General features: G+C 41.2%; 1 protein-coding gene, 1 long non-coding RNA gene and 1 pseudogene across 4 annotated transcripts; 1 reads left to right on the top strand and 2 right to left on the bottom strand.

Moving 5' to 3' along the window:
• Window positions 1–2,529, bottom strand: part of LOC113034810 (uncharacterized) — a 234,154-nt pseudogene extending 231,625 nt beyond the window's left edge.
• Window positions 2,530–2,533: 4 nt separating this feature from the next.
• On the bottom strand, window positions 2,534–3,128 carry LOC113035156 (uncharacterized). The gene is made up of 3 exons (XR_003274296.1): window positions 3,096–3,128; window positions 2,681–2,757; window positions 2,534–2,564 (listed from the first exon to the last, which is right to left on the bottom strand). It is a non-coding gene; the product is annotated as an uncharacterized LOC113035156 (long non-coding RNA).
• A 53-nt stretch (window positions 3,129–3,181) lies between these two features.
• On the top strand, window positions 3,182–19,493 carry LOC113035155 (neuroligin-2-like). Of its 3 annotated transcripts, none has more exons than XR_003274295.1 (2): window positions 3,182–3,288; window positions 15,415–15,573. XR_003274295.1 is itself a non-coding variant. In XM_026190508.1 (2 exons), the coding sequence occupies exons 1-2, from the start codon at window positions 4,292–4,294 to the stop codon at window positions 19,456–19,458; spliced, it is 273 nt and encodes a 90-aa protein (XP_026046293.1). In that variant the 5' UTR covers window positions 3,853–4,291; the 3' UTR covers window positions 19,459–19,493. The 3 variants fall into 3 exon arrangements, 1 of the variants encoding a protein (XP_026046293.1); XR_003274294.1 differs by lacking the exon at window positions 3,182–3,288 and adding an exon at window positions 3,853–4,342; XM_026190508.1 differs by lacking the exons at window positions 3,182–3,288; window positions 15,415–15,573 and adding exons at window positions 3,853–4,342; window positions 19,237–19,493.
• Window positions 19,494–19,792: the final 299 nt, after the last annotated feature.

The following is a 19,792-nucleotide window of genomic DNA, read 5'->3' on the forward strand; positions in this document are numbered from 1 at the left end:
GTATTCACTTTGAATATTGTTATAACCTGACATGGATCAGTTTGTCTTTGATTGGTTTGTAAATGTCACTGTTTCCATTGGACCTGAGTGACGTACAAAGACAGAGAGGGAGAGAAAGGAGAGAGAGGATGGAGATAGCAAAGAGAGAGCAAACACTAACAGGTGAGAGTGGACAGGTGACCAAGGTCAGCAACCAATCAGAGAGCTTCTGTTTGACCCACAGTCACTGATGATGACTGCACATAACCAAGCAGTGTGTTACTCTGATATCAAATATGGATCCTGCTCTTATAATAATGATCATCAGATGATATTATTGTGTTATTTTGTAGCTGAATACGATGTTTGTGTGATTATCAGTGAAAGAAGCAGTGAGGAGGATGGAGAGAGAGAGAGGACACAGGGTGAAGTTAGAAACACTAAAAGGATTTTTCATGGATTCATGGATGATTTGAGTGATTTCCAGCAGGACACTTAAACATGTCAGTGGACGTCCTAAAGAACATATTCACTGATATGAAACGTGTCATTGAACAGGATTAATATCAGTGGAAACATGGTGGAAACAGCTGTGACTGCATGGATGTGACACACTTCAAATCTGTTCTCCACTCTTGGATTTGGGATCCATGGAGCTGCTGCTGAGTCTGTACAATAAAGGAATGGTGTGGAAGGTTGCAGCGTACGGACACAAACACTTTGTGCTTACAATCTGATTTTATTTTCAACATTAAACTACTAACCTACACTGATCAATGATGTTAATGATCACATCTGGACTCACCGAGCCTTTCTGCAGTTCCTCACAGCTGGAATCAGTCTCTGTCGTCCCAGCACTGATGTGTTGTACTTCTGCAGGTCCAACTCATCCAGAACCTCCTCTGACATCTGCAGCATGAAGGCCAGAGCTGAGCACTGGATCTCAGAGAGTAACTTCTCTGACTTCAGGAACTCTTGGATCTCCTGAAATAATGAGAGGTGGTTCATCTCCATCAGACAGTGGAAGATGTTGATGCTTCTGTCAGGAGAGATTCCATAACTGTTCATCTCCTTCAGGTTGTTGATGACTCTCTGGATTGTTCCTGGACTGATCTCTTTCTGACCCAGCAGACCTACTAAGAGTCTCTGGTTGGACTCCAGACAGAGGCCATGAAGGAAGCGAACAAACAGGTCCAGGTGGCCATTTTTACTCTGGAGGGATTTCTCCATGACTCGTTTAAGGAAATCACCCAGAGAGGACTCTTTATATTTTTTCCCAAAGAAGTTCTTCAGCACCTCTGTCTTCCTGTTGGTGTGACATTGGAACATGTAGACAGCAGCCAGAAACTCCTGAATGCTCAGATGAATAAAGCAGTAGACTGGTTTCTGGAAGATCACACACTCTCTTTTGAAGATCTCTGTACAAACTCCTGAGTACACCGAGGCCTCTGTCACATCCAGACCACACTGCTCCAGGTCTTCTTGGTAGAACATGATGTTTCCTTTCTCCAGATGTTCAAACGCCAGCCTCCCCAGCTTCAGAAGAACTTCCCTGTCAGCCTCCGTCAGCTCCTGTGAACTCGTCTCATGTCCCTCATGGTACTTGTTCTTCTTCCTCTTTGTCTGAACCAGCAGGAAGTGTGAGTACATGTCAGTCAGGGTCTTGGGCAGCTCTCCTCTCTGCTCTGTAGTCAACATGTGCTCCAGAACTGTAGCAGTGATCCAGCAGAAGACTGGGATACTACACATGATGTGGAGGCTCCTGGATGTCTTCATGTGGGAGATGATTCTGCTGGACAGCTCTTCATCACTGAATCTCCTCCTGAAGTACTCCTCCTTCTGGGCGTCAGTGAAGCCTCGTACTTCTGTTAGCCTGTCAACACGTGTAGGAGGGATCTGATTGGCTGCTGCGGGTCGGGAAGTTATCCAGACGAGAGCCGAGGGAAGCAGATTCCCCTGGATGAGGTTTGTCAGCAGCTGGCTGACTGATGACTTCTGTGTGACATCAGACAGTAGCTTCCTGTTGGTGAAATCCAATGAAAGTCTGCTTTCATCCAAGCCGTCAAAGATGAACAAAAACTGAGAGACAGCCAGCTTCTCTGCTGTGACCTTCTGTAATGTTGGATGGAAAACATGGAGCAGCTCCAGAAGACTGTACTGCTCATCTCTGATCAGGTTCAGCTCCCTGAATGAAAGCAGAACCACCACACTGACATGTTGGTTCTCCAAGCCCTCTGCCCAGTCCAGAGTGAACTTCTGCACTGAGAAGGATTTTCCAACACCAGCCACGCCGTTGGTCAGAACCACTCTGATGGGTCTCTGTTGGTCAGGTAAGGCTTTAAAGATGTCCTGGCACCTGATTGGAGCGTCATGGAGGGCGTCCATCTTGGAAGCTGTCTCCAGCTGCCTCACCTCATGTTGGGTATGAACCTCTTCACTCTGTCCCTCTGTGATGTAGAGCTCAGTGTAGATCCTGTTGAGGAGGGTTCTACTTCCTGTTTCATCACTTCCTTCAGTCACACGTTCACATCTCCTCCTCAGACTGATCTTATGTTCATCTAAAACCTCCTGCAGACCAACATCTGCTGAAAGAAAGAAAAACAACGAGACTAAAGAGAAAGAAAACTCTTCAATGTCTGAACAACACAAGAAGTCCAGTTTTCAGAAATGAGTCCATCAGCAGACAGATGTTCAGTCTTACTTTGTACACAGCTGCTCTGACTGGCTGTCTGCAGTCCAGCTCTGCTTCTGGATCTTTCTCCACACTGTGCAGAAGCTCTGATGGTGACACAGAAAAGTCACAGTGGAGATACTTCTGTCCACCTTTGATTAGACTCATTATAAAAAGGAAAACAAAGTTTGAACACAGTCATGTTTCCAGTTCACTGACTTACATTTATTCCATGGACACTCACTCTAACCTGAACCACAGCTACAACCCAACATTGTTGAGGCCTCATCTCCTCCTTTCCTGACTGTAGAGGTTAAATATGCAACAACCGACAAATAAAAGAGGAGCTCAGAGGAGCCGACCGGCCTCACATTTCACCCACAGACACGAACAGCGTGGAATTATTTTATGTCATAAGAAGAAACATATTCATGTTAACACTCACCTGCCTCAGCTCCACCTTCCTCCTCCTGCTTTCACTTTCACTGCTGCTCCCTAAACACAGAGGATGCTGGGACTTGTAGTTGTTTCCTTCCGGTGCAGTCTTCCTCTTTGTTTGTTTGTGTTTGTGTTCAAGTTATTTCGATCATGTAAACATCAACAGAACACGTGAAGCCACACAGAGTTTGTATGTCGAGGTGGGTAGGAGGGTTTGAGGGTTTGGGGAGGGGTCAGAGGGAAGAGGTCTCTCAGTCTTGACAATCCACATTGATGGCATTGCATCTTTCAACGTGTTTGTGGGTCGATTTGGATGCTCCAGGTGTGAGAGCAGCCACTCAGCCTCTGCTGCAGATGTGTGTCACAAGTTCATCTAGTAGTGAGACGGTGGCGCAAGATGGCGAGTTGAGCAGTCGCACGAATTAGGAGCTCGTTGAACTTGTCCCAGAATTTACTTTGTGTTCGTTATTGTTTCCACTCGAAAGTAGTAAAATGACTGCCCCAAGTATAGTTAAACCTGCTAAATTCAAACTCGACCTCAAAAAACAAGAAACAACATCGCCATGTGATGGAAAGGAAGACAGCAGAGAAGGAACGGATCATGACTACGTAGAAAAAACCTTGAAAAAAGAGTGGACGAGCAGCTAGCTGACCTGAGTGTGCAATGCAAGCAAGCTAGTACGATGCTAGCCAGCCTAGCCAAAGCGGTTCAGTTCAACTCGGAGGAGGTGAAAGAATGTAAACAAAAGGTTAAAAAGTTGGAGAGACGAAACGAGCAGTTGACCAAAGATAACTACGATCTCAAGGAGAGAGTGTGAGAGCAAGAAAGGTACAAAATGAGGTGGTGCCTCCGGATTAAAGGATTAGAAGAGAAAAGAGATGAAGGTGTCAGATCGCTGGTTATTGGAATTCTTGGCAAGATCGCACCTGATATGATATCAAAGCTTGAAGAATCTGTGGATGTGGTGCATAGAGTTGGGAAGAAGATTGAGAACAAGGTCCGACATATCATCATTCTGTTTGCTCTGAGACACGTGAAAGAGGAGATTTGGCGTCGCACCAAAGATTCGGCTGTCTGTAAGAACGGCGGTTTCCACTTCGCTGAGGTACTGCCGCGGGAGGACTGGGAAGAGAGGAGGCGGCTGTGGCCGCAAATTGAACAAGCCAGACGGGCTGGGAAACGGGCCTTTTTCCGGGGTCCTCATGGATACATCGAAGGACGGAGGATCATCGACGTTGAATGAAAGACTTGATGTAAGACTGTATACAGTGGAATATTATTAATGGGACAAAAGAGTTCTACTTAAAGTTAAAGGTTATTAGTCACTGAGTTGGTGACAAGTGTTACAATTTAAACTCATGTTTATATATTTTTCTTTTCTTTTTTAAAAAAAAAGTTATTTTCTTAGCATACTCTTATTATGGTTCACTCAAAAATTTCTTTTGGTTCATTAAACGTTCGGGGTTTGAAGGAAATTGTTAAGAGAAAGGCACTTTTTTTATTTTGCAAGGGGCAAAAATGTCACTGTCTGTTTTTACAAGAGACTCACTCTGTGGATGCCGATGTTACCTTTTGGGCTAATCAGTGGGGAGACAAGATTCTTTTCAGTCGTGGATCTAACAGATCTGGAGGTGTGGCGATTTGTTTTAATAAGTTCCCAGGGGAGATTATAACATATAAAGCTGATAGTGAGGGTCATTGGTCAACTGCAGCTTGAAGAGCGAAGGTATATTTCTAATTGTTACAAATCTTTATGGACATAATAACGAAGGTCAAAATAAACGTCTATTGGAAAATCTAACAAATGTTATTTCAGAGTTTAAAGTTATGTACCCCACAGATTACATCCTAATAGGAGGAGACTGGAACATGACCTCAGATGAATGGATGGACAGATGGCCTCCTCGCTTAGGAAGGAGGCAACAGAATAACATTATTGAGAACTTTTCTAGTGATAATAATTTTACAGACATTTGGAGAAGTTTGAATCCTGGAGTTAAGAATTATTCATGGTTTAAACCTAATGGAGAAAGCAGGTCAAGAATTGATTATTGGTTAGTGAGCGATGACATTTTGAGGTGTACTTCACCATCTAAAATCTCCAAAGCACCCCTATCTGATCACTGTTTCATTGATCTTGTCTAGAGCTAGGCGATAGAACGATAACGATATGTATCGCGATATAACTTTTACTCGATAGAGAAATTAAGCTATCGCGATAGACCTCGCCGCTCTTGTCCTCTTTAAAAAAAAAAAAAAAAAAAAAAAGGTCAGCCAATCCAAATTAAGTAACGCAGAGCCGAACCAATCACAGCCGCAGCGTCACGTCGCGTGACTTGTTACGTACAGCACAAGTGCCAAGCCGCACGTGTGTTTGTTTGGGAAGCAGCCAGCGGGTAATGGAGCCAGCGCGTAATGGAGGAAATGAGTGTGCCGACTAGAAAAATCAACCGAGCGTGACCGAAGAGAAAACAGATGATGGTTCCAATGCCGGAGAGATTGTCGAACGGAAGAGCCATAGAAGTTCCGTAGTGTGAAGGTATTTCGGCTATTTCAAGTCTGACAAAAAACAGAGTAGCGTGCACTGTAAATTGTGCTGAAAGCAAGTCTGGAAATACAATAAACTGGTGCATGCGTCACACTGTGCGCCACGTTATTGTTTCGGTGAAATGAATTTCTACAATACTGTTACTGTTAATTCTACTCTCTGCAGTGTTTAAATGCTTACATATACACACAGTTACTGTCCCTCCACACATACGACTCGGTTCTGCTTCTATGCCCCAGCTTTGTTTACTTTTTCCCACCGAGGCTTCTAGACTTCTGATTGGCCAACATTTCTGCATAAAACATATCGTGATATGAAAAAATCTCATATCGCCCAGCTCTAATCTTGTCTTAGAACCAACAAGGATGAAACGTAGTAGCAGGGGATATTGGAAATTTAATGCCAGCCTTTTAAATAAGGACAAGTATTGTGATAAAATTAGACATAAAATTACAGATATAAAAAATGATGACTCAGTAGTGGGTAATATACAGAAATGGGAACTTATTAAATTCAAAATCAGAGAATTCACTATAAAATTCTGCAAAGAACTGAACAGGGAAAAACGGGAATATGAAAGTAATTTACTTCGTGAAATAACTCAGTGCTGTAGTAAAGAAAAACTAAACGTGCAAGAGAAGAATAAATTGATGGAGTTACAAACTAAATTAGACGATCTTTACCTAGAGAAAGCCCAGGGTGCCTTTATAAGATCGAGAGCCAAGTGGATTGAGGCAGGTGAAAAGAACTCATCATATTTTAGTAAGCTGGAAAAGTGCAGACAGCAGAGAAATCTAATCTCAAGCTTGTTGATAAATGGGACTGAATGTAAAGATTTCAGAAAGATTGAAAAAGAAGTCTTCACTTTTTATTCCAAATTGTACTCCTCAGAATATTCAGCAGCTGATTCTGATAGTTTCTTTGATAAGATTCATAATCTCATCCCATGTATTGACAAGCCGTTCAAAGATCTGTGTGATTCAGAGTTTAAAATTGAGGAACTGGATTTGGTGGTCATGAAAATGGCATTAAACAAGTCCTCAGGGACAGATGGACTCACTACTAATTTTTATCAATTCTTCTGGAAGGACCTAAGAACTTTATTGTTTGATGCATTAAAGGAATCGATAGAGAAAAAAGAAGTGATGCCGAGCACGAAACAAGGGCTGATAACCCTGATCCCTAAATCGGGTAAGGATAAAAGAATTTTAGACAATTTAAGACCCATCACCTTACTAAACACTGACTATAAGATCCTGTCTGGAGCTGTAGCTGAGAGGCTAAAGAAAGGCATCTCAAACATTATCAGTGAAACACAATCAGGTTTTTTGAAAGGAAGACTAATTCATAACAATATTAGGCTGGTTTTGGATCTCCTTGAATACAGTGAATTAATCCAAGAGAGAGGGTACATCCTGTTCTTGGATTTTTACAAAGCATTTGACTCAGTTGAACATACGTTCATATTAAAAACTCTGCAGTCTTTTGGTTTTGGAGAGGAATTTATCAACGTTATAGAGATGCTATATAATGACATTAACAGCTCTGTTTTGCTAGAACATGGTACATGTTCAAGGTTTGAGGTTAATAGAGGGATAAGGCAGGGATGTAGCAGCTCACCACTTCTGTTCATCATGGTTGCTGAGCTGTTGTCTATTTTGATTAAAAACAGTCACATTGAGGGGTTAACTGTGATGGGTGAACAGATAATAATCAGTCAGCTGGCAGATGATACCACCCTGTTTCTAAGAAATGAGGACCAGATTCCTTTAGCCTTGCAGGCGATCAACCACTTCTCCAAAGCGTCTGGCCTACAGCTGAATATTAATAAATGCAAAATTCTAGCTCTGCATGAGTGTCCCCTGCAAGCAATAAATAATATGCAGATCAAAAAAGAGGTGAAGTATCTGGGCATTGTAATTTGCAAGGATAAGACATCAACAGAAAATAAGAATATCTGTACCAATATAGAAAAGTGTAAGTCAATTTTAAACAGGTGGCTGCAAAGGGACATAACTCTGTTTGGGAGAAGCTTGCTAACCAACATGGACAGTCTGTCCAGACTCATCTATCCAGCCTTTTCTCTGCCCATACCTCCAAAACTAATTAAATCTATAAATACTCTTAATTTTAGGTTCATATGGAGGAACAAATGTCATTATATAAAGAAAAATGATGTGATTAAGAATTATGAAGAGGGTGGGGCTAATGCCATTGACTTTGATGTTATGAATGGTGTACTAAAATTGAAATGGTTAAGATCTTTCATTAGGAACAAAAATTCCTTTTGGAACATTATTCCCAATGTGATTTTTGGCAAAATGGGTGGAATAGACTTTTTGTTACGTTGTGACTTTGATTGCAGTTCGTTACCTGTTAAACTCTCAGCTTTCCATCAGCAGGTCCGTCTCTACTGGAAATTAATCTATAAACATAACTTTACTCCTCACAACACCCCTATATGGAACAACAGGTATATCCGTTTGTGTAGGAAATCTGTGTACGTGGATGAATGGAGATCTAAAGGGATTTGGGCTGTAGCTCATTTTATGGATGATAATGGGGTCTTACTAAAACATGAGACGTTTTGTGAGAAATTTGATGTAAGATGTACTGCTAAGAGATATAAATCCCCAGTGAAAGCCATCCCAGTCCCTTTGAGATCAATGATAAAAGAAGATATTGTGCACTCTAAAATTTCTCCTGGACTGAGGCAGCTCTGCATAGCTGGAGTTGAATTTGGTGACAGCAGGTTTACAAACAAAGTGATCAGGAATATTTTGATAAACGAAATTTGCCCAAATCCGGTTAAAAGAAATTATATCCTGAAAGAATTTGAGAGGTTAAGGCGATAAGAAAAAAGTATATTTCACTTCCTCTTTCCCCTAAAGTAAAAGAGGTTCACTTTAAAATCATTAATGAGGTTTATCCAACCAATGAATTCTTAAGACGGAAATTTAACTTAGATGTGAACGCCTGCACATTTTGTGAAAATGATATTGAAAGTCTGGATCACTTGTTTTTCTACTGTGAATCAGTGCACTCCTTCTGGACTGACATGTGGAGCTGGCCATTTACCATTTACCATTTAAAGAGTTTAATCTATGTTAAATAAAAAAATAAAAACCTCCCTATTTTATAAGCATGACTGCCCTTTTTTGCTCATGTTATTTTTTGCCTTTGGTTCAAATCCTTCAATGACTGTTCTTTCTTTTTGTGCTAACTCTTTTAGCTTTGTGCTTATTGTTTTTTTTTGTTTTTTTTTTTGTTTGTTTGTTTGTTTTTTTCTTGCTATAATGCTCAACCGAGGATGTAACATAATCGGATTAATGACGGTGCCTTGTATGTTATACTGTTGTTTGTAAATAAAGTTAAAATTTAAAAAAAAATAAAAAAAGTTCATCTAGTAGTAGGCTATGGCACTTGGCCACAGGTGGCAGCAGTGGACTGGCCTCCATGTGAGACTGCTCCAGCTGCTATGTGATAGTCCAGCTGCAAACTGAAGATCATATGCAAGTTTTGGAAATTAAACTGTACAATATAAAGCGCCTTGAGGCGACTGTCGTTGTGATTTGGTGCTATATAAATAAAATTGAATTGAAATTCAGAATATTCTTAACTTAGCTTTAAAACCAACCCAATCTAACTCTCCTCCACACTCACAAACAAAGACAAACCAACTGACACATCTGAGTCCACACAAAGTAAACTGCACACTTTAGTTGTGAAGCGAAAACGCTGAAATCGCAGTAATAACACGCACGAGGGGAACGATAACGAAGACCAGATGCTCCTGATCGTTACTCTTGCTGTCCTGTGAACAGCATCGGCGTGGTGTTAATGGTTTGCTTTTGTTTTGGCGAGCGCCCCGTGAATGAGAATATGACCAGGTAAACCCGCGACATTTTTAAATAGTTTGTCGTTCAACAACAACAAGACTGACGGAGTGTGTTTGAGGAAACCTCACAAATGTCACAGATGAAATATTTGGTGTTTATTTGCTGGTTTGTCGGTAGCAGCTCCTTCAAAGTAAGTCTACCACACATCTGTTTGACCAACGCCAGTTGATTTGGATCACCGGTCCAAACAATTTGAACGATTGTTGTGTTACCTTTGTGTTGAGTTTGACTGATATTTGCTGGATAGCAAATGTTTTAAAGCTATGCAACCTTTATCTGCACATAGCAGTTAAACTGTTTAGATCAATCTTTATTGATAATATACATTATTTATTTATGAATTACTGTGTACACAAGAATAAGTTAATGTATTAAGTTAAACTGGCTGAAATTTTTGTATTATTCTTGAGATTTTTTTTTTATTGGCCCTGTTTAGTTACAGGCCAGGTGACCCTTTAGGGGTTTAAAATGCCGAGCCAATGAACGGCTGGGAGCAGGAATCTTTCTTCACTGAAGCTTCCACTTCCACGGGTCTGGTAGGAAGTTGTCCAAGCCAACAAAACAAACAGACAAAAAATCCATCTATCAATCACCTGGATCACCTGTTGAGAAAGAAAAAAGAGAAAACAAGCAAACAAAAGAGAGCAATATAATAAACAACATCACCGCGATGATCTATGTGAATATAACTGTAAATATTGAATATTATTGTGCAGCACGTAAGATCGACAGAGTGACCGAGCCCCAGGCTGAGAGGCCAAAGGCACCCCACCCCCGAAGGAGCCCGAGCGAGCCCCAGGCTCCAGGCCCCAACAAGCAGTACCTGGACGCCCATCCCCGGACACAAAGAACCACCAATGCACCGATGTCTGAGGGCGTCTGCCACTGGCAGGGGGAGTGGTGGGGGGAGATAGGCCTCCATACCTTGGAGGGCCTGAGATGTCCCCAGAGAGGTGGCGTCTGATACCCGACCTGACATATGGACACAGACAAACAGGCACACACAGATACAAACATCCATTCCCACCCTCATGCTCTCATATGCACTTACTCAGCAGCAGGTAAGCGCAGAGCCCCTCCTGATAGCCCTCAATGTCTACGTGTATTTAAAATTGAGAGGTGGGCAACGGCGCCAGGGGTGAGGTTGTACACCCTGATGGTCTTCTGGATGCCGTGTAGCGTTCCCACCCCCAAGGTCCTATATGTATGTGTTATGAGAGTGTGAGTAATGTGAATGTCTAAGTTGTGGGATAAAATTGAGGCACAGGCAGCCAAAAGGGGACAGAGGGGGGATGCCTCCCCTGCACCCTGGTGACACACCTTTACCCCAAGGCCCTGCATGTGTGGGTGATTGTGGTGGAGCGGGAAGAGGGAGGCAGCTGGAGATGGGGAGGGAAGGAAAGGAGGGGCAAGCAGCACCGCCCGGCCCCACAGAGCCCAGGACAGCCCACCCGATCCCACCACAGAGAAAACTGCACCCACCCTGTCATCCACTCATCCTCCAGACTACACAAGACATAGACACCCAGGCTGAGTTCTTCCTCCACCTCTCCTGTATCTCCCCCACCTGCAGAGTGAGTTCCTGGAGAGAGGAGACCTCCTGCAAGATGTAACAGCCTCCCCCACCAGTCTTCCATACAAACGTTAGACATGCAAACACTCAACACAGCAACACTGAAAGCATTTGAGTGTAAATTTCATTCAAATCAAACTTTATACACAATTACAATAATGGAAAAAAGTCTAAATATTAAAACACTACAACCGCCGAAGAAACAAATAAAACCAATCACAATCAACATCAAAATATGATCATAGAAAAATAGAAGAAGAAGAAGAAGACAGCTCCAGCACCGCCCACGACCCTGAAAAGGAGATGTGGAAGCGAACGGATGGATGGAAAAATAGAAGAGACATATCATACAATTCATATACGTTCATGTGATATCTTTGGGTTCAAAAACACAATAACCTTGAATCCTTCTTTTAAATTACATTTAAATTTCAGCTGGCAGCAAAGAAATTAATCAGAAATGAACCACAATTAATCTGCAGCTTCATCAATGTGATGCTGAGTTTCTGACTGAGATTGAGTCTGAACATGTCTGACTCTGTGAAACAGTCAGAGTGTTTCTCTGACAGCAGGAGCCTCTTTACACTCAGCTTCACACAGACGAGCTGAGGAACGATCAAGCAAACTTCTTCTTCTGTCATTTTTAACAGCAGCTTGCATCCAAAGATGTTGCACTACTGCCATCTCCTGGCTTTTACTCTTACTTCTCTTCCAGATCCTCAGATCCTCTTGATGACATCAGTATTTCTCAAAAATGAAAAACCACTCCTTTCACCTCATCAGGACTTAACTGATTAACCACTTTTTCAAACGTAAGTTTCATTTCACCACCAGTTCCCACCCTCAACACTCTCCTTTGACTTCTATACTTCCTGCAACTAATAACCACACGTTCAACCGTTTCCATAGCATTACACCATCACATAACCCAGTCGGATGTTTCCCCATCATAAAAAGAGAACCATTCAGAAAGCAATGACCTGTTTGTATTCTCCTGCTGCCTATTTAACCCACTACTCCTCTTAACTTCTATTGTGTTTTGTACCCCATGTCTCCCTTTTGTTCCATTATCCCATGCCATTCTCCAGAAGTTCTTACTTTGTGTCCAAACTATTCTTTTCCCTCAGATTTCAACAATGGTATCTGCACATCTATGTCTACTTTTTTAACAGCTGCTTTAGCCAACCTATCTGCTCTTTCATTACCCACAATACCTCGGTTGAGGGGGTCAGACCAGCACAGTCTCTTTCAGCACACATGGATATTTCATCAGTCTCATAGACGCTGAGAACAATTTGTGTATGAGACTAAAGAAACAGTCCACACATAATTGAACAAAAGGCCTCTAAAGTTCTGTGGTTGCCACATTTCCACATGACTGTTTAATTACAGCAAAAACCATCATTATAATTATCTTGATTGATATTGTAATCTCAGTTTTCAACACAATTCAACACTCCGAGGATCTCACCTGGACGACCAACTGCTCCAAGCTGGTCAAGAAGGCTCACCAGCGCCTCTTCTTCTTGAGGACTCTGAGGAAGAACCACCTGTCCTCAGACATCCTGGTGAACTTCTATCGCTGCACCATCGAGAGCATCCTGACCAACTGTATAACAGTCTGGTACGGGAACTGCTCTGCCTCGGACCGGAAGGCGTTGCAGAGGGTCGTGAAAACTGCCCAGCGCATCGCCAGATCACCACTTCCTGCCATAAAAGACATCTACAGGAAGCGGTGTCTGAAAAGGGCTGGGAAAATCATCAAAGACCCCAGTCACCCATCACATGGACTCTTCACCCTCCTGCCCTCTGGGAGGCGCCACAGGAGCCTCCGGACTAAGACCACCAGGTACCGGAACAGCTTCTTCCCCACAGCTGTCAGACTCCTGAACTCTGCCTCCTGACATCTGACCCACGTTAACACATGGACTGAACATACACACACCCACAACGGACAACTGTACCCTCAAACACAATAATAACATGGACTGAACCACCACTCACAACCACTAGCACTTTATATAGCCTCTGTAGAATTATCCACATAGCTCACTTATCTTAACTGCACTACTGTATAGCTCTGTGTAAATAATCATTCTGTACATTCGATAATTTTTAACCCTACAACTGTTTACAACTTGCATAGTTCCCATTTCTGTATAGCTGTATATCTCAGATTTCTGTAAAGTTATTTATTTCATATTCTGTATAGTTTTTCATATTTATATCCTGTTCATATCCTGTACATAGCTTGTGCTCACTACAGCCTGTACATACTTATAGTTATACAATATTCACAACATACTTCATACCGTGTACATTATAACATAATAGACCCATTTCTGTAATATACTCACATATCTATATTATTGCTAATATATATTGTAATATATCTATATCACTAAAGCACTTCTGGATGGATGCAAACTGCATTTCGTTGCCCTGTACCTGTGCATGTGCAAAGACAATAAAGTTGGATTCTATTCTATTCTATTCTATTCTATTCTATTCTATTCTATTCTATTCTATTCTATTGTTCATTAACTTAAACAATGTTACAAGATAAATATATATTCTTAGTGCTTATTTTCTGATTAGATTGTTTTATGTATTTTAATAAGAGAGGCCTTTATAAACCAATCGCAGTGTGTGTCTGGCAGGAAGTGAAGCAGGAAGTCTGAATATAGCTTGTGAGCTTGTGAGAGACGTTTCAAAATGAAAACAGAGGAATTAGAGAATGAAAGTGCAAAGTAATAGTAATGAAAATGATATGAAATAAATGTCTTAGTGTGTTAATACAGGTGCCCATGGACTTGCTCAACCTCCTGGAAGAATACAGCAGAAAAATGATCGATTAACAGAATTGGGACGAAAACAGGCTTTGGTTTAAAATGTCACAGCTTCACCTCTCATCCTGTCCTTATCCTGAGAAGAAGCTTAAAGGACAGTTAATCTCCTGATGAAGACAGAAGACAGACAGAACAACACCGTGGACTTGAAGAATTAACAGCAGGCAAAAAGACAGTGCAACTGACCTACAACACTGAAGGGTCCAGCAGCATGTATGTTGATGGAAACATGCGCTCTGAATTACAAGCTGGAAAGTGTACCAGTGACATGACTGTGTGAAACCACTGGATGGGACTGTCTGAGTTCATATTTGCCATGCTGGGAGTTAAGCGCCAAGAAAAGACTGAAAAGAGGAAGAGAGAATGAAGAGAGAAGAAGAAACAGCTGATTTGGGCCTGTGTTTGATTTGGGAGGCCACACAGGAAGTTGAGAGAAGAGGGGACGAGGACCGGTGAGAGGTGAAGGTTGGACGTGTTAAAGTGACAGCAGAGGAAAGTTGGGTTGAACGTTGAGGCTGAATTTGTGGGTTTAGAAACATCCAGAGCATCACAACAGAAAGGTAAATAAAAAAAGAAAGAGAGATAAAGAAATAAATAAACTAATAATACATAAATGAATAGAAAAATAGAAAACACACATGTAGAAATTGTCACATGTGAAATTATTTTTGGAGAGAATCAGAAGTGAGACAGTTTGAATCCACAGTTCAGCGCAAAGATGCAGGAATTAAATCTGATTATAAAAACACATCGAGGCAACGAAGACCAGCTTACACTCAATATTAATATGAACACACAACATACACGCAATGAAGACATGCTTACACTCATGAATGTGAATACATGACATAAATGCCGAATGGTGTAGATTTAACACACTTAAAGGCTGAAGCTGAGGAATAACTCAGGAAGTTGCAGGACAATAGAGCGACTTTTGTGACAAGGAAAAAGAGACTGGGAGGACCAACCAGGGATTAGAAGCTTAAAGCAGGTTTAAAATAGTGAATTAGAAGTGGTTTCCAGCTGATTGAGCAAAAGAAGTGACGACTGTAGAAATAAAAATAAAAGAATAATAATTGAATTATGCAGCAATGTTTTGAATATGCATTTCTGTTGTCAGGGCAACTTCTCGAGATGTGACTCAATATGCAAATTAGTTGAATGAGTGGGGACAGAAAAAAAAGAAAAACTCAAGTTTCCTGTCTGAGACATGAGTGAAGTTTGCATTGAGAGAAATATATCTGTGACTGTGTGAGAAGAACTGTTTGGTAAAATATATGATAGCAGCCGCAGGACAATTAAATAAAGTCTGTGACTAAGTGCAGTCGTGCAGATTTGGAGAAGAAGTTTATAATTTAGTGATGACACATTGTTATAAAGTGTTTAGAAAGGGCTTAATGGGAATATTACTGTTGGGCAAACTGTGCGGCTTTAACAAGATTTTCTGTGTATTTAGCAGGTGAAACTCTGTCAGCTGACTTCAGACTGTCAGGAAGCTGAAGAACCTGAGGCCAACCACTGAAACATGATGTGGGCAAAATGAACAGAGGGAGGGATTTTAAAGGTGAACATTTAGGACTTACTGCAAATGTTACTATGTCAAAGTTACTGTGACTCAAACAGAGGAAATTTTGATGTTCTTATTTCCACACCCAGCATGTTTTGGGTGTTATATGCTATTAAATACTTTTAAATAAATTAAAAAGTATTTAATAGCATATAACACCCAAAATATGCTTCGGTTCACATTTAACTCCAGAAAATCATCAATCAAAACATGGATATTACCTGACCACAGATTCGTGGTGACGTCACTGCTCTTTTAACTGTTCGGTGTCTTTGTTTGTTTGCTGGTTGTAGAAATGGTTTATATGAGCTTTGAGCTGAGAGTCAGAGGTTTCTGTGGACACTGCTCATGTCGGCACTTATATTTCTGACCTTTTCTTATAACCGATTAAACATGATCTCCTCCCTTTTGCCCCCATTTTTGGTGGTGTAGGTACAAATGATCAGGCATGACATTCTCATAATAAATAAGATACTGCAAATAATTATTTCTGCATTTGTGCGATTGAAGTGAATTGAAAATGTGTATGAAATGACACTGTTTTAAAGATTTGGCCTAAATAATTTTGGAGTGAATGAGTCTAAACATGATGACCTAACTAGTGATATCCTGACACACACACACACACACACACACACACACACACACACACACACACACACACACACACACACACACACACACACACACACAGCATGTTATGCCAGTTTCAGCTGAAACTATGTTTCAAACCATGTTCCGGGTTTTTAGTTCACCATTTATGAGGCTTCAAGAAGAAAATAAAAGACAGATCTGAATGTTTGAAAATGTTTTGGAAAGATTCTGTAAAGATGAGATGAAAAATACTCAAAGGATAAATTTAATTGGTTTATTATTTAGATAAGTTTAAAAAAGTTAAACAAGCAAGTAAATGAAGAAACAAGGCAGAGGAGAGAAAAGCCCAACAATCCCCTCTGAGCAAGCAGTTGGCGACAGTGGGGAGGAAAAACTGCCTTTAAACGGGCAGGAACCTCCGGCAGAACCAGGCTCAGGAGGGGACAGTCAACGGCCGGGACTGGTTGGGGGGGTGAACAGAGGTGGAGCAAGACGAGGCTACATCAGGTGAGGAAGCAGTAGCGTCTCTCCTCCGGAACAAGTGGAACCATTTTTTCTTTTTTTTCATGCACTTTTCCACGAGCGCTTTTTTCTCCAGGATGAGATTTCTCAGCTCATCGATGGTTTCTGCGTTTTGTTCTTCAAGTTTCTCACATCTTTGTTCCACCTCTTCCAATGTTGCTTGTTGTTCTTCAAGCTTGTCTTTGAGTTGTTTGGATGTTGCCTCCTGTATCAGCTTGTCCTTGTGCATGTCTGCATTTCTCTGTTGGACCTCTTTGTGCTTGTCTTCTAACTGCTCGTTTCTTTTCTGGATTTCTTGGAGCGTGAGCTGCAGGTCTTCATGTATTTTGTCTTCTTGTTGTTTTTGCGCCTGCATTTGAGTGTTTTCACACTTCAAGTTATTGAATTCCACCAAAATCCCCTTAACGAGCTCGGAGTTGTTTCTCGCTATCTGATCGATCCTTCTCTGCATCTGTGAGCAGCGTTTCTCCAGTTTGTCCTTTTCTTCTTCCACTTTAGTTCTGCACTCTTTTGCCTGTTTTCTTTAATGAGGTGCACAATCTGCTCTCGGGTCTGAGCAAACTTGATTCCCCAGCCCTCATTAATAATTTTTATGTCCGGCTGGCGCTGTTGTCTTTCTTCCAGCTCTTTATTTTGGGCTTCCATTCGTCTACATTTGTCCTCCAGTTGAAGTTTCTCTTCTTCAATTTGTTGCATTTTTTTCTGGAGAAGGTAGTTTTCCTTCCTACTCTCCTCTAACGCCCTTTGGAAGGATGAGGAGCCATTTGGGGAAATTGGCCGGCCACGCCAGGAAGGAGAGGCGGCATAATCTTTTTGAATTGGTTGTTTTTTTCTTGGAAACATGTTGGAGTTTCTATACGATGACTTTGAAGAGCTTGTGGTGAACGTTTTGTAGGCTGCAAACACAGATGCTGCTGAAACGAACTAAAACTTGCTGTTTCTCACCCCTACTTAAGGAAAAACATCAAAGGACTTAAGATTCTTAAGATCTATGACATCATCACTCCCTAAGCCAATGAGATTGTCACAAGACATTTTGGAATGGGGTATTTTTTTTTAAACTGTTTTCAAACTTAACTTAAAATTTCAGTGTTTCCTGGTTGTGGACTATTGGTTAGTCCAGCCGATTAAGAAATTAATTGTCACAAACATCACTAATATTATATAACAGACGACAGAAAACACGAGTTTTTTTTCTACTCAATAGAGGTATAATAAAAGTTTTTTTTAATTATCCTACTTTTTATAAAAGAGAACATTTATTAAAGATTATGTATTTAATTAAAAAACTCTGTTCATCTAAAGCAGGGGTCAGCAACCTTTAAGACCCAAAGAGCCAAAGAGCCATAATTGGCCTATCTGGGGTTGAAAGGCTCGATAAATGCACGGCGTTTCGCCGGGTACACCGGCTTCCGCGAGTGTGACGCTTATTTTGAGCGATGAAAAAATAAGAAAATATAATTTTATTTGTATATTGCAAAATCACAATAATCTTCCAATTTAGAACTACAAGTTTAAAAAAGAACTAACATAAATAAAATACACTTCAGCTAATTTATTTTCACAAACCACGCGGAGCCGCACTATAAGGACTAAAGAGCCGCAGGTTGCCGACCCCTGATCTAAAGGGTTTAACAAAAAGGGGGAGCTTCCTGCTGGAAATTGAAATGTCCCCATGTCCCCACTGGGCGATCGTGGCTCAAGAGTTAGGAGTTCGCCTTGTAATCGAGCCCCGGCTTGGACAGTCTCGGTCGTTGTGTCCTTGGGCAAGACACTTCACCCAGCAAGACACTTCACCCGGCAAGACACTTCACCCGTTGCCTACTGGTGGTGGTCAGAGGGCCTGGTGGCGCCCCAGGGTGGCTGTAGCTACATCACCAGTGTGTGAATGTGTGCGTGAATGGGTGGATGACTGAACGTGGGTGCTTAACTAGTTAAAAAAACAAACAAACATCTGTCTCTTATTTTTTATGTCACACAGGAAAGAAGCTTCAATGTCTGATGAGAAGACATTAATTTGTTGGTGTTTGTGGTGTTTGGTGCAGTTTTCTTGTTTTCTGGCTTGTTGTTTATTTACAGTGGAGATGAAGATCTCTAACAAGTTGATTTGTTCACATTTGCACATTTTTAAGAGGAATGTGTTTTTTGAGTTTGTACACTATATGCATGTAAGGCAACCGTTTCCTTTTTCTGTATTTTTGTGTGCTGCTCTTTTAACAAAAGGGGAACAAAAGACATTTAAATCGACCTCAGATGATTTGTTTAAATTTTTACAAGGTCTTACTGAGGTGATGCAAAGTGAAACATGCTTCTTTTTTGGTAATGTGCTGGAAAAGCTTGAAAATTGACCTTGAATGTGCTTAAAAAGTGCTTGAATTTGACCCTAAAAATGTGTATGAACCCTGCATATATTGCAGTATTTACAGTTTATAGTAGGAATTTCATGGCAACAGCTAATCTTTATTTTGTTTACTGGGAAATGAAATGCTGCCAATTCACAAAGCTGTGCTTCAGCTGCACTTCCTGTTGTAGACTTGTGATGCACACAGGCTCTGTTCCAGCACTCAGCATGTTCTTCCTTATTTGCTCCACCAGGGGGAGCTCCTAAACTATGACATCTTGATAGGAGTGAACCAGGGAGAGGGGCTGAAGTTTGTGGACGACAGTGAGGACAACGACGGCATCTCAGCTGCGGCGTTCGACTACACCATCTCCAGCTTTGTTGACAACCTCTACGGCTACCCAGAGGGTGAGGACGCCACCTCTGTACACTGCCACTTTTTCAGTTATTCCATTTTACAGCCTCCTCTCACTTAACTGCATTTTGCAGCATCATCAGGTTTTGTCTTATTAGGAGCCGCGTTTGTTGATTTGTTCGTTTTTTTTCTGTTTGCTGTATTCATTAAAATAAACGGATAATCGTCAAAATGACAAATGTGGACAATTATCAAAGCTTACATTACAATTCTGACAGCTTGAGTTCACATGAATTTTCAAAAGAATATAAAAACCTGTGAAAGTGCTTTAAGCGTTTAAAACATGCGAGTAAAGAATGGAATCAGTAACATGTGAGCCCAGTGAAGTGCATCAAACAAGACAAGCGTGCTAAAGAGAGCCACTCATCCACATCACGGCGTGTCTGCGCCTTAAC

Source organism: Astatotilapia calliptera, chromosome 13 (assembly GCF_900246225.1).
Source record: "Astatotilapia calliptera chromosome 13, fAstCal1.2, whole genome shotgun sequence".
NCBI classification, from domain to species: domain Eukaryota; kingdom Metazoa; phylum Chordata; class Actinopteri; order Cichliformes; family Cichlidae; genus Astatotilapia; species Astatotilapia calliptera.

Coding starts and splice junctions, on each gene's coding strand:
- LOC113035155 (XM_026190508.1), top strand. CDS start 4,292: ATGGATACATCGAAGGACGGAGGATCATCGACGTTGAATGAAAGACTT. Junction 4,343..19,236: donor CGTTGAATGAAAGACTTGAT/GTAAGACTGTAT, acceptor TTGCTCCACCAG/GGGGAGCTCCTAAACTATGA.